This window comes from Bos indicus x Bos taurus, chromosome 15, assembly GCF_003369695.1.
Source record: "Bos indicus x Bos taurus breed Angus x Brahman F1 hybrid chromosome 15, Bos_hybrid_MaternalHap_v2.0, whole genome shotgun sequence".
Lineage (NCBI taxonomy): Eukaryota > Metazoa > Chordata > Mammalia > Artiodactyla > Bovidae > Bos > Bos indicus x Bos taurus.
In genome coordinates this window covers 49,401,471-49,415,282 of record NC_040090.1, presented here as the reverse complement: position 1 = coordinate 49,415,282, position 13,812 = coordinate 49,401,471, and the positions used below count along the sequence as shown (strand labels likewise).

The following is a 13,812-nucleotide window of genomic DNA, read 5'->3' as shown; positions in this document are numbered from 1 at the left end:
AATGAGAGGGATATGGTGGGTAGGTGGGGTGTGTGTGTGTGTGTGTGTGTGTCCCTGCATAGGTGCATGAAGGAAGCAGGTCATTCTCTGGGAACTGACCCACAATTTCCTTCTTTCATTTAACATATTCTGAAGAGCCCACCATATCAGTTTATTAAAAGGCTATATAGTATTCTTTGGTGTGACTGTACTAGGTTATTTTAATCCTTCCCTAATGATAGGCATTTAAAGTTATCTATTTTTTTTAACTTAAGATAAAGTGCCATAAACATCCTGGCACACGCCTCTTTTTAGGAATTACTTCTTTAGATGCTGTGTTCGTTTCCTGATGCTGTAACAAATTACCATAACCTCCAGCCTCAGCTTCTATCATCGCATCTCTTCTGACACTTATCCTGCTGTGATTCCCTTGGGCCCACCTGAATAATCTAGGATCATCTCCCCACCACAAGATCCTGAACTTAATCACATCTGCAAAGCCCCTTTACCATGTAAGGGACACATTCAGAGGCTCCTGGCACTGAATGTGGATGTTTTTGGAGGACCGCTGCTCAGCCCACCACAGCTTCCTAGAAATAAGATGGCTGAGTCAAACGGTATGTGCATTTTTAATGTAAATCAACATCTCATAATTGTATCAATGAACACTCATATCAGCACTATGGGTACTGGCTTCTTGAATGCCACTGAGCAGTGTTGATTTAGGTTTGACATCCTCACCTTTCGCTATCTTCCCCCATTGCAGAGCAGGAAGCATGCTGGTTGGTGATTTGCTTCTTGTTAACCTTTCATTCGTGTCTTAGCCTAAAAGACTTGGTTCCCCAGGAGGAAGCTAGGGGAACAGGACTGGGAGTTTTAGCCATAGGGTTGGGGTGTGAGGTGGGTTTCCAGGAGAAGCAGGCAGGAGGGGGTACCTGGGTGGGGATGGATACCCAGAAACACTGTGATTCCAGAGATGAGTGTGATCATCAGAACGTGTGGCCACCTGTAAGTGTATAGTAAGGGTGGAGCAGGAGAAGTCAGGGTGACCTCCAGGGTCCTAAAATAGGGTCTTGTCTTCAGAGTTGAAATTCCTTCAGATTCAAAGCAAACCTGACACCTTCAGAGATGCTCCGAGGCCTGATGGGTTCCTGTGGTTTATTGGATATACAAACAGAATACAGACACAGGAACGAAGAGGCTGCAGGAACAGCTGGGGACCATCCTGGCACAGGGCCCCCATCCCAAGGGCGCCAGGGCAGCCACACGTCTCCAGACATACAGGGCAGTGCTGGGGTCAGAACACCCTCACGTTCATATCCTTTGGACCCAGAAGCACAAAGTGGCACGTGGTGGGGTGTGGAGGGAGCCCCAGGCTGGCTTTAGGAAGGACGCTGTGGCTCAGAGACCAGGCTCTGACAGACGCTCAGAGACGGCTACACACGCATCAGGCCTCACTTCCCACTGACCATTGCTCTCCTACTGGACCGTCTCATGAAGCAGAGAGCTGGGCATTGGCAGAGCTAGGAACCCCACACTTGGGCTGTTCCAGAGACCATGTACTTGGAAAAAAGTACTTGGAAAAAAGACATGGCAGAGCCAGGGTGGCCCTTGCAGGCTGAAGGTATCATTAAACACCCTAAGGCCCTTGGAGGGGTGGACTGTGCAGCCACATGGGGGTGAGTGGAGCTGGACCCACATGGAGGGTCCTCCATCACACCTCACCAGAGCCAGCCCACTGGCCAGGGAGGCTGGTTCTGAGGGGTGAGAGTGGAGGTGAGTATGGCCCTGTTCTTCTAAAGCCTTTCCTGAATTACAAGATCAATGACAGACTACCAGTGCTCCCCTCTCTGGGTTATGGCAAACTTGAAGGTCACTGAACACACACTGAACAGTCTCCGGACCTGACCTCATAGATACTGGTGAGAGCACATGGGCTTGGGAACCCACCCTCTTTGCTTCTGGGAAGCCCTCCTGGACAGCACTGAGCACATCCGGGTGTTGCAATTAAAGCCTTCTTTCCTTTTACTGAGTTTGTGGTTCTTCTGTGGTCCAGAGGGCCAAGGAGGAGGATGGGTCATCAGATCCAGGCTCTCTGCTGGGTCTTGGGTACAGCCTTGGTCCCAGCTTCTCAGGAAAGCTGTCTCCTCCTCCACCAACACTGCAGCCAGAGTCTCCAGTGACAGAGGGCCCTTCCCAGACCTCCAGCCAGGGATAGAGTTGAGCTCCCTGAGCCCCAAGCTGTGGCACTCTCCCACATGTGGAGGAGGGAGAGGCAGGATGGGCCAGTGCGGCCAGTTCTGGTCACTCTCTGTGCTCTGCCCATTCCACCCTCAGCACATACCAGCTCTCCATACTTTTAGTGCCCCCGCCCCCGCCCACCCTACACTAGGCCAGCCAGAGCAGACAGTGGTCTGGCCAGCCCCCGCCCCCAGGCCTCAGGACCACTGGCAGGCACAGTCGGTGGGCTCCTGCAACGTGTAGGGCACCCAGGTGGCATTGGTGGCACAGAAGAGCTGCACGGAGCGCCGCTGCAGGCCCACCTCACGGCAGCACTTGCAGAAGCGGGCGTAGGTGTTGATGTTATAGTTGTAGATGCTGGCGGATGGGCACCTCCCATCACAGGACACTAGGTTCACCTGGAGATAGGCAGGCCAGTGAGGCGGCCTGTGAGGCTTCCTTCCCCCCAAAGCTCCCTCCATTCCCATATTCGGTTCGCCCCCACCCCACCCCACCCCCACCGTCTTGCCAGGGCCACGCACAGGGGTGTTGCTCCTGCATTCATTCTTGCGGATGGTCATGCGGATTGTCACCTTCTTGCAGGAGCGCCCATCCTCTTTACCTGCGGGGACAGGGTGAGTGAGGCAGCTACGGCTAAGGAGTGCTCCCGGGGCTGCAGGCTGGGCCAGACTGGGGGGGTTAGTGTCATGCTGGAGGGCCTCTCCACCAGCGTTAGTGCCCCACATTAGAGTCCCTCCCAATCAGAGGAAAAGCTCGTGACCCAGTGCCCCGGAAGGAGTTGGAGGCGGCAAGGCAGGGGAGATGGTGAGACAGAGAAGGATGCCTGAGATGGCCTGGGGGCTCTGGGCTAGGGGAGAGGAGGATCTGGGGACAAAGCAAGCTGCCCCTCTACCCAAGCCCCAATACCTGTCTCTAAGCCATTGGTGACCCTGGGTGTGTATTGTCCCCTCTCTGAGCTTTTGTTCAAGCATTTAGATTTTGCAGTTTCTGGAGTGAATGGAAGCCCCAGTCCCTAGCATAGTCAATGCTTGCACACAGCAGGATCACTCGGCTTCCATAGCTATCAAACACGACAGGCCCACCTCACGTGGCCATCACAGAGATAGAAACTGATAAGCATGGACCATGCTTATCACGGTCCATGATAAACCCTCTTCCTGGACCATGCTTCCCACAACCAGTCACATGGCTCATGCACACCCTCACCTGCTCAAATATTCCCTCACCAAGGCCTTTCCTGATCCTCTTCTTAAACAATAGCATCCTCCCTCCACCCAACCTCCTTCCCTGATCCCTCCCTTCCCTATTTCTACCCAGGGCACTGTCACCATCCTGAGAGACAGATGTGAAATGATGCTCTTGACACATAAGCATTAGGGTCTTCTTTTGCACAGGCTCCTTCCACAATTTGTTATGAGTTCTCATTCTAAGTAAATCTTCACTCTTGTAAGTTTGGGATCCTTTTCTTAATGAAGCCCACCCCCAAGTGCATAAATTTCAACCCCCATAACCCAGTTACATCCATCTTACTGTAATTTACTTGCCATTCTGTCTCTCCCACTAAGCAATATAGCTTTACCCTTGGGGCTCAGCAGGTAAAAAGAATCTGCCTAACCAGGAGACCTGGGTTCAATCCCTGGGTTGGGAAGATCCCCTGGAGAAGGGAGAGGTTACCCACTCCAGTATTCTGGCCTAGAGAATTCCATGGACTGTATAGTCGGACACGACTAAGCGACTTTCACACTTTCACTCCCCCACTAAAACGGCAACTCCACGAGACTGTGTCATTTTTGCTTTATCTACAGGGCCTAGAACAAGGCCTGGCATATTGGCGCTAAACAAATATTTGCCAGATGCATAGACTCCCTCTGTGACCCCAGTGTGCCCACAGGAAATGGGGTGGAATCCTCTCTTCTGGCCTCTGGGCTTCACCACAGTGGGTTTCTGACCACACCTGCTGGAGGTCTCCTTGCCAGAGCTAAGTGCACTTTTTCCTCCTTCTCTAGTCCCAGGAAGCAGAAGAACCAAGGACTGTCCTGGCCATGGCATCAGGGTCCTGGGCTGAGACCAGCTGAGTGACCAGTGGGAGCAAACCACTGGGCATTGGTGGGCATGCGGTGCCAGGAGAGTGGGCACTGCTGAAGCATCCCCATGCAAGCCCAGGGTGCAGCCTGCTACCCAGCATGCACTGCGGGCCTATGGCCTTTGCCAGCAGCAGGGAGCTGGGGCACCATGCCCCCTCCCCCACCCGCAGGGCTTGGGGCCACCTAGCATTAGGGACATTGCTGGAAATAGCAATGCAGCTACACGCCTCCGTCCCACGGGCTTCCAAGAGGAGTACCTGGGTGGCAGTGGACAATAACGCGTGGAGGAGAGGCGGGGCTAATGGGGACCACGGGAAGCAGGGTCCCCGGGAAACCTGGGGAGAGGGACACGGGTCACAGGTCACATGGAGCACCTGGGACATTCAGAGAGCATGAGTTGTGCCAGGAAACAGAGGCACAACTCTTTTGTGATCCTCAGGGGACAGAGATCAGCCAATGAGGCACTGAGCTCAGTGTCCTTGGAATATGTGAGCTGGACATAAAAGGGTCCCATATCCTACATCCCTCCATGGGAGGGTCAAGGGCCCTGGGGAATGAGAGGCATGGGGTCAAAGGTCCTCAGGCTGATGGGAGCACACACACACATGCAGCTGGGGCTGTGGGTTCCCGGGGTAGGGGTGAGGACAGATGCTCAGAGCTCTCACTCAGACCTGGTCAGGGAGCCCGTGCGCCTAAGGCCCACCCAGGAGGCACCTCCAAGACAGGGCTCCTGAGCACAGGAGAATTCACGCAGGGGCATCTGGGCTGGAAGTCATGGCATGCCCGGAGGAGGCAGAGTAGCTGGGGAGTTACTGACCTCCTGGATCCAACATCCCAATGTCCCCCATGTCCAATAAGGAGCAGAGGCCTTTTATTGGGAAAGGGATGTGAGCATGGCCCCTGCCCACCTGCAGCCCTACATCAGCTCTGTGAACACCACGGTGGAAGTGTTATCTCTTCATCTACTCCCTCAGAAAGAACCACCACCAGAGGTGCCAGGCCAGGAACCTGGCCCTCTGAGCCCCAACATGATACCCTGTACCCCCGACCAGAGCCCCCTCCCCACCCCCAATGGCCTACATTTGCTCACTCACATGTCCTGCAGCATCCTTCCAAGGAAGGTACCACCGAGCCCCCAACCTAGAGGGAGAGGAGAAGAGGTGGGTGGCAGACTCTGTCTAGGCCAGAAGCCAAGATGCCAGCAAGAGGCACAAAGATTGCAAGAGTCTTGACTTGTTTCCTCCCATGATGCTCCAGGGCAGAAGTTCCAGGCCCAGTGGTCCAGTAGGCCCAGGCCAGAGCGGGAAGGGCCCCTGGGCTGGCCATCATTAAGAGTCACAAAGCCTAACCTGACTGGTTGGGACACTGGATCTAAGACTACCTCAGCCCCCAGTGAGGCTGGAGGCTGGGTAGAGATGGGGCAGGGTGCCAGGGCCTCCTGTCTGTGTGGCGGTAGCTCTCCTTATGTACCCTGCCCCCGGCACTGTCAGCCCGCTTAGTGTTTCCTGCACAGAGGGTCAGGGGAGGGAGAGGGAAGGGACTGACCTATGTGGAGCAGTGGTCTGGGCTCTCTCTCAGTCCTGGATAAGATACCTCTTTCCTCTGGACTCAGTTTTGCCATCTCTCCTGCTTGTGCTTCTGCTCAGTCGCTAAGTCGAATCCATGGACTGTAGCCCATATCTGTCCATGGGATTTTCCAGGCAAGAATATTGGAGTGGGGTTGCCATTTCCTTCTCCAGGGGATCTTCCCAACCCAGGGATCGAACTCACATCTACTTGGCAGCAAGATTCTTTACCACTGAGCTACCAGGGAAGCCCATTCTCCCACGTCTAAAATGGGACAATGATCCCTGATAGCCCTTCTCCTCTACAGTGAAATGGATAAAAGAATGGATGTGACAGTTCTTTGTAAATAAGTATGTGTGTGTGTGTGTGTGTGTGTGGGTCTCAGTATATGTGTGTGATTTTTGTGATTTATGTGTGATTTTGCATATGTGTGTCAGTATGAATGAGAGAGAATGACTGGATGTGTGTAATTGTATTCTAGGTGAGACCAGAAATCGTTAAAAGCTCAGTATTAATGTCAATGTCCAGGAGTCTCTGGCAGAGGCGTGGGTCAGCGGTGGCCTGCATCAGGCTACATCAGGGGCACTGAGTGCAGCAGTGCGTGCATGGGACCTCTTGAAGGAGGTCGCCATTATTTTCATTACCTCCACTATAATTTGGCCTCAGGTCAAACAACAGGGAGGGAACACAGCCCTCCAATTTAAAATTGGATTAAAGATTTACTGAGCATGGCCCGGCCCATCAGAACAAGACCCAGTTTCCCTCTCAATCAGTCTCTCCCATCAGGAAGCTTCCATAAGACTCTTATCCTTCTCCATCAGAGGGCAGATAGAATGAAAACCACAATCACAGAAAACTAACCAATCTGATCACATGGACCACAGCCTTGTCTAACTCAATGAAACTATGAGCCATGCCATGTAGGGCCACCCAAGATGGATGGGTCATGGTGGAGACTTCTGACAAAATGTGGTTCACTGGAGAAGGGAATGGCAAACCACTTCAGTATTCTTGTCTTGAGAACCCCATGAACAGTATGAAAAAGCAAAAAGATAGGACACTGAAAGATGAACTCCCCAGGTCAGTAGGTGCCCAATATGCTACTGGAGGTCAGTGGAGAAATAACTCCAGAAAGTTATTTTGGAGCCAAAAGGAGCCAAAGCAAAAACAACACCCAGTTGTGGATGTGACTGGTGATGGAAGTAAAGTCCAATGCTGTAAAGAACAATATTGCATCTGAACCTGGAATGTTAGGTCCATGAAAAGTGAAAGAAAGTGAAGTCACTCAGTCATGTCCAACTCTTTGCGACCCCATGGACTGTAACCTATCAGGCTTCTCAGTCCATGGGATTTTCCAGGCAAGAGTACTGGAGTGGGGTGCCATTTTAGTTCCATGAATCAAGGCAAATTGGAAGTGGTCAAACAGGAGATGGCAAGAGTGAACATTGACATTTTAGGAATCAGCGAACTAAAATGGACTGGAATGGGTGAATTTAACTCAGATGACCATTATATCTACTATTGCGGGCAAGAATCCCTTAGAAGAAATGGAGCAGCCATCATAGTCAACAAAAGAGTCTGAAATGCAGTACTTGGATGCAGTCTCAAAATGACTGAATGACATTTATTCATTTCCAAGGAAAACCATTCAATATCACAGTAATCCAAGTCTATGCCCTGACCAGTAATGGTGAAGAAACTGAAGTTGAATGGTTTCTATGAAGGCCTGGAAGACCTTCTGGAACTAACACCCAAAAAAGATGTCCTTTTCATTATAGGGGACTGGAATGCAAAAGTAGGAAGTCAAGAGATACGTGGAGTAACAGGCAAATTTGGCCTTGGAGTACCTAATGAAGCTGGGCAAAGGCTAATAGAGTTTTGCCAAGAGAACACACTGCTCATGGCAAACACCCTCTTCCAACAACACAAGAGAAGACTCTATACATGGATATCACCAGATAGTCAACACCGAAATCAGACTGATTATATTCTTTGCAGCCAAAGATGGAGAAGCTCTATACAGTCAACAAAAACAAGACCGGGAGCTGACTGTGGCTCAGACCATGAACTCCTTATTGCCAAATTCAGACTTAAATTGAAGAAAGTAGGGAAAACCACTAGACCATTCAGGTATGACCTAAATCAAATCCCTAACGATTATACAGTGAAAGTGAGAAATAGATTTAAGGGACTAGATGTGATAGACAGGGTGCCTGAAGAACTATGGACAGAGGTTTGTGACATTGTACAGGATCATAGGCAGTGATCATGACCATCCCCAAGAAAAAGAAATGCAAAAAGGCAAAACGGCTGTCTGAGCAGTCCTTCCAAACAGCTGAGAAGAGTAGCTAAAGGCAAAGGAGAAAAGGAAAGATATACCCATCTGAATGCAGAGTTCCAAAAAATAGCAAAGAGAGATACGAAAGCCTTTCTTAGTGATTAGTGCAAAGAAATAGAGAGTCTTTCCCATTAGAATGGGAAAGACTAGAGATCTCTTCAAGAAAATTAGAGATACCAAGGGAACATTTCATGTAAAGATGGGCTCGATAAAGGACAGAAATGGTATGGACCTAACAGAAGCAGAAAATATTAAGAGGTGGCAAGAATACACAGAAGAACTGTACAAAAAAGATCTGCACAACCCAGATAATCACGATGGTGTGATCACTCACCTAGAGCCAGACAACCTGGAATGCAAAGTCAACTGGGCCTTAGGAAGCATCACTACGAACAAAGCTAGTGGAGGTGATGGAATTCCAGTAGAGCTATTTCAAATCCTAAAAGATGCTGCTGCTAAAGTTCTTCACTCAATACATCAGCAAATCTGGAAAACTGAGCAGTGGCCACAGGACTGGAAAAGGTCAGTTTTTGTTCCAATCCCAAAGAAAGACAATGCCAAAGAATGCTCAAACTACCACACAATTGCACTTGTCTCACACACGAGCAAAGTAATGCTCAAAATTCTCCAAGCCAGGCTTCAACAGTACATGAACCAAGAACTTCCAAGTGTTCAAACTGGATTTAGAAAAGGCAGAGGAACCAGAGATCAAATTGCCAACATCTGCTGGATCACCAAAAAAGCAAGAGAGTTCCAGAAAAACATCTATTTCTGCTTTATTGACTATGCCAAAGCCTTTGACTGTGTGGATCACAATAAACTGTGGAAAATTATGAAAGAGATGGGAATACCAGACCACCTGACCTGCCTCCTGAGAAATCTGTATTCAGGTCAGGAAGCAAAAGTTAGAACTGGACATGGAACAACAGACTGGTTCCAAATTGAGAAAGGAGTATGTCAAGGCTGTGTATTGTCACCCTGTTTATTTAACTTACATGCAGAGTACATCATGAGAAATGCTGGGCTGGATGAATCACAAGGTGGAATCAAGATTGCTGGGAGAAATATCAATAATCTCAGAAATGCAGATGACACCACCCTCATGGCAGAAAGTGAAGAACTAAAGAGCCTCTTGATGAAAGTGAAAGAGGAGAGTGAAAAAGTTGGCTTAAAACTCAACATTCAGAAAACTAAGATCATGGCATCTGGTCCCATCACTTCATGGCAAATAAATGTGGAAACAGTGGAAGCAGTGACAGACTTTATTTTCTGGGGCTCCTAAATCATTGCAGATGGTGATTGCAGTCATGAAGTTAAAAGATGCTTGGTCCTTGGAAGAAAAGCTATGACCAACCTAGACAGCATATTAAAAAGCAGAGACATTACTTTCCCAGCAAAGATCCATCTAGTCAAAACTATGGTTTTTTCAGTAGTCATGTATAGATGTGAGAGTTGGACCATAAAGAAAGCTGAGCGCCGAAGACTTGATGCTTTTGAACTGTGGTGTTGGAGGAGACTCTTGAGAGTCCCTTGGACTGCAAGGAGATCCAACCAGTCCATCCTATAGGAAATCAGTCCTGAATATTCATTGGAAGGACTGATGTTGAAGCTGAAACTCCAATACTTTGGCCTCCTGATGCGAACAACTGACTCACTGGAAAAGACCCTGATGCTGGGAAAGACTGAAGGCAGGAGGAAAGGGGGATGACAGAGAATGAGATGGTTGGATGGCATCACTGACTCGATGGACATGAGTTTGAGTAAGCTCCGGGAGTTGGTGATGGACAGGGAAGCCTGGCGTGCTGCAGTCCATGGGGTTGCAGAGTCAGACACAACTGAGCAACTGAACTGAACTGAATGTCAGGAACTCTAATAATTCAACTATAGGCCTAAACCCTCCAGGAAATCTTTTCCTTTAGGTGTGTGCAGAATGACAGCTCTCCATGCTAGCACTGCAGGACTGAACAATACATCTGTGTGATGCATGTGTGCAAGTGTGCCTTGGTGTGTGGCATGCGCACTGGCCTGATGAGGTGTTAACGGCCCTGTGGAGTGTGTGGTGCCTGAGGGTGGCTGACTGCCCACGGTGGTGTGTATATGAGTGTGCTGAGAATGTGTGTATGTCTGTGTGCATCTGGATGCGCTCATGTGATGTGTGTAGATGCAGTATGATGGGGTCAGAGCAAAGATACATGGAGAGGTGTGGAGTTAGGGTGGAGTCAAGGTGGCTGGATACGTCCAGGTTCCAGGGAAGACCTCCTTCCACACATCTCCACACCAAAAGACACCCCTGCCCCTACCCACCACCACCACTAAGACAGCCAGTACCCCTGGCCTCCAGCCATGCTGTAGGGAGAGGTGGCTGGCACTGACCTTGGCACACTCGGTCTCGTTGAGCGGCGGGCAGCTGATGGGCGAGCGGACGAGCACGGCACCCAAGGGAGTGCTGCTGCAGTGGTGGCGGGTGCAGTCTGCGATCCAGGACGCCCCGGGCTGGGGGGACAGAGGGGGGTGATGGGGGCTTGGGGACAATGGCCCAAGTGAACCAACAGGGCACAGCTCTGAGGACAGGTGCCACCCAGAACTTGGCACTGCCCAGGACCCCATGTGGACCCAGTCCTGGGAGCTGGTCCTAGGTGTCCCTGCCTGGGACCCCTTCCTAGCTGTGTAGTTAAGGGTGGCATACCAAGAACAGGGAGGTGGTGCCGTTGGGGAAGGTGAAGAGGCAGGACACGTTCCTGCAGGAGCCGCAGCAGGCTGCCAGGTCCCTCGGGTGCTCGTACTCCTGGTTCTGTAGGACGGGGCGGGACGAGATGGGCTCAGCCCCGGGGCCCACCTCCACCCTCCTGAGCTCCCACTCTCTGCTTGTCCCTGAGCCCAGAAACCAGAGGAGGGGCGCTGGAGATGGCTGGGAAGGAAACCCCCAGCCTCTTTCAATGTCGAGTAGGAAGGCCGTCGTTATGTACCCTGAACCTCCCTTATACCCTTCCTTGACCCAGCCCCAGTGGACCAAGAGACGGCATGGCTGCTAATTAAGGGTGCCAGTATTCATTTCAGATAAACTTTCGTTTGGGTCCCAGTTCCTGGGGAAATGTTGACAAACAGCTGGACCTCCCTAAACTTCAGTTTTCTCATCTGAAAAATGGGAATAATTTCATCATCTTTTGCTCGACTAATTCTGATCCAGGCCTTACTAGAAGCCAGTTGCTGTCCTAGGTACTGGGCATATAGAAGCGCTCAACAAATGGTAGCAACACAAAGACACAAACCAAGATGACAGGGAATGTGCCAGGCACAAGTAGGTGCTTAATAAATGTGTATTTTCTCTGTCAAATGTCCACCCTCGCCAGGCCTGCACTCTTGCTATTCCCCTCTGGCTTCGGCACTTTGTACAGGGGGTCTTGGAGGTCCCCCGCCATGCCCACCGTCTAGACTTGTCCAAAGAGCTTGGGCGAGCTTGAAGGGCCCCACGGACACCCAGCCCCCCGGGCCCCCAGCCCCCTCCCCCTACCGCCTCACAGTGGACGTCACACAGCACGGAGGTGGTGTTGATTTGGTAGAAGCTGGTCAGAGGGTCGAGCACGTCAGTGCAGCGGGAGGTGTGGCACACACCATCTGCTGAGAGCTCCACCACTGTCTGGCCCGGCTGCATCACCCCCAGCTCTCGACTCAGACACACGGGGGCCTTCACTGGATGGGCGAGCAGGGTGGTGACAGTCAGCAAGAGCCCAGCACCCCTACCAGCCCCACGCTGACTGGCCCAGCCCTGGATCGCCCAACCTGCTCTACCTCCCTAGCTTTCCCCTCCCCACTTACCGCACTCATATTTGGCGCAGCCACACACGTTCTCCGCACTGCGCATGAACGCCTCGTCCAGCTGGGACTTCTCCCACTGGGTGGGCAAAGGAGGTCAGCATCCCAGGGTTGGGGAGGCCTAGCCCCACCGTCGGGAGCAGCCTACCACCTGGGGCCCTCTCTCTGCTGCAAGTGGGTAGGGAGGGGGCTGGCAGGCCTGTTGGCCAGGGGGGCCCTTGGCACCCTGTGAGTTCAGTCATCCTCTTATAAGGATGCCTGGGTGCTCCTCCCTGCTGAGGAGTTGCTCCCCAGTGTCCTCTTCTGGGCCTCGGGCCTCTCCTGTTATCCTGAGCACCCACTGGCCATATCAGCGGGGCCCCTGCATGGCTGGTGGCCCAGAGCCCTGCTCTGCTCATACACTTTCCTTCCTCCTAACCCAGTTAAAAGGAGAAGAGGCTGGGATGGGGGAAAACATGAGAAGACATGAGGGCTGGGTGGGAGGGAGGGAACACTTATGATCCAGAAAATCATGTAAACAACATAACTTTAAACACAACTTTCCATTTCTTAAAGTATTTTCAACTTTTCTCAGTGGCCATGCAGCCTGATAGTTAAGGGCATGTTTTCTGAAGTCAGATTTCCTGGGTTTCAATCCTGGCTCTGAGATTTACTAGCTACATTGCATTAACCTTAGTTTCCTTTTTTGTACTGAGATAATCACAGACTCCACCTCATTTGGGTTATCATGAGAATTAATATGATAATGTATATAAAGTCTAGTCAAAGCTATGGTTTTCCCAGTAGTCATGTATGGATGTGAGAGTTGGACTATAAAGAAAGCTGAGTGCCGAAGAATGGATACTTTTGAACTATGGTGTTGGAGAAGGCTCTTGAGAGTCCCTTGGACTGCAAGGAGATCCAACCAGTCTATCCTAAAGGAAGTCAGTCCTGAATATTCACTGGAAGGACTGATGCTGGAGCTGAAGCTATAATACTTTGGCCACCGTGATGCAAAGAACTGACTCACTAGAAAAGACTCTGATGCTGGGAAAGATTGAAGGTGGGAGGAGAAGGGGACGACAGAGGATGAGAGGGTTGGATGGTGTCAGTGACTCGATGGACATGAGTTTGAGTAAGCTGCAGGAGTTAGTGATGGAAAGGGAAGCCTGGCGTCCTGCAGTCCATGGGGTTGCAAAGAGTCAGACATGACTGAGCGACTGAACTGAAACATCAGCTACTGTCATGAGTATCACCATCATCTCCGCCATCCCCACCATCATCCCCACCACCACCACCACCATCAATGTCTTCCTTGTAGTACTGAATCCTCACCACAACTCTGAACTATGATCAGACCCACTTTACAAGCAAGGGTACTATGCCCAGAGAGCAGAACTTGATACAAGAATGCTGACTTGCAGTTCAAGGCTCATCGACCAGATGAAAGGAGTGGAGAAGGGAAAGGGAGGAAAGAAAAGGTGGGAGAAGACCAGGGGGAGTGGGGAGGGGCAGGGTCTTCATACCAGATGGCACCGGGGCACTGGGATGGTGTCACAGTCACATTCTGAAAAACAGGAGGGGCCAGGACCCACCTCACCAGAGATGTCCAGGCGGGAGCCCCCTGGGCCTCCCGGATTCCTCACCATAAGTGCAGTCTCCCTTCTAGCTTCCCTCCATCCCCACATGGGGGCTGCAGCTCCCCAGGTTGGGCAGGTGGGGTGTGATGGGTCCATAATTGAATGTGCAGGGAGGATAAGCGGGTGGATGGGTCAACCCCAGGTTCCCTTCCATCATCTGGGCTTCATTTCT

At 51.2% G+C, this 13,812-nt stretch overlaps 1 protein-coding gene across 1 annotated transcript in view; it reads right to left on the bottom strand.

Moving 5' to 3' along the window:
• Positions 1-589: 589 nt before the first annotated feature.
• The window catches only part of OTOG (otogelin), an 89,958-nt gene continuing 76,735 nt past the window's right edge, over positions 590-13,812 (bottom strand). Inside the window, exons 49-56 of the mRNA XM_027562082.1 lie at positions 13,527-13,567; positions 12,025-12,100; positions 11,720-11,898; positions 10,895-10,999; positions 10,582-10,701; positions 5,399-5,444; positions 2,742-2,821; positions 590-2,618 (exon numbers count right to left, since the gene is read on the bottom strand). Coding sequence (XP_027417883.1) covers positions 2,418-2,618; positions 2,742-2,821; positions 5,399-5,444; positions 10,582-10,701; positions 10,895-10,999; positions 11,720-11,898; positions 12,025-12,100; positions 13,527-13,567 — 848 coding nt within the window. The 3' untranslated portion in view covers positions 590-2,417. The remainder of the gene's footprint in view (positions 2,619-2,741; positions 2,822-5,398; positions 5,445-10,581; positions 10,702-10,894; positions 11,000-11,719; positions 11,899-12,024; positions 12,101-13,526; positions 13,568-13,812) is intronic.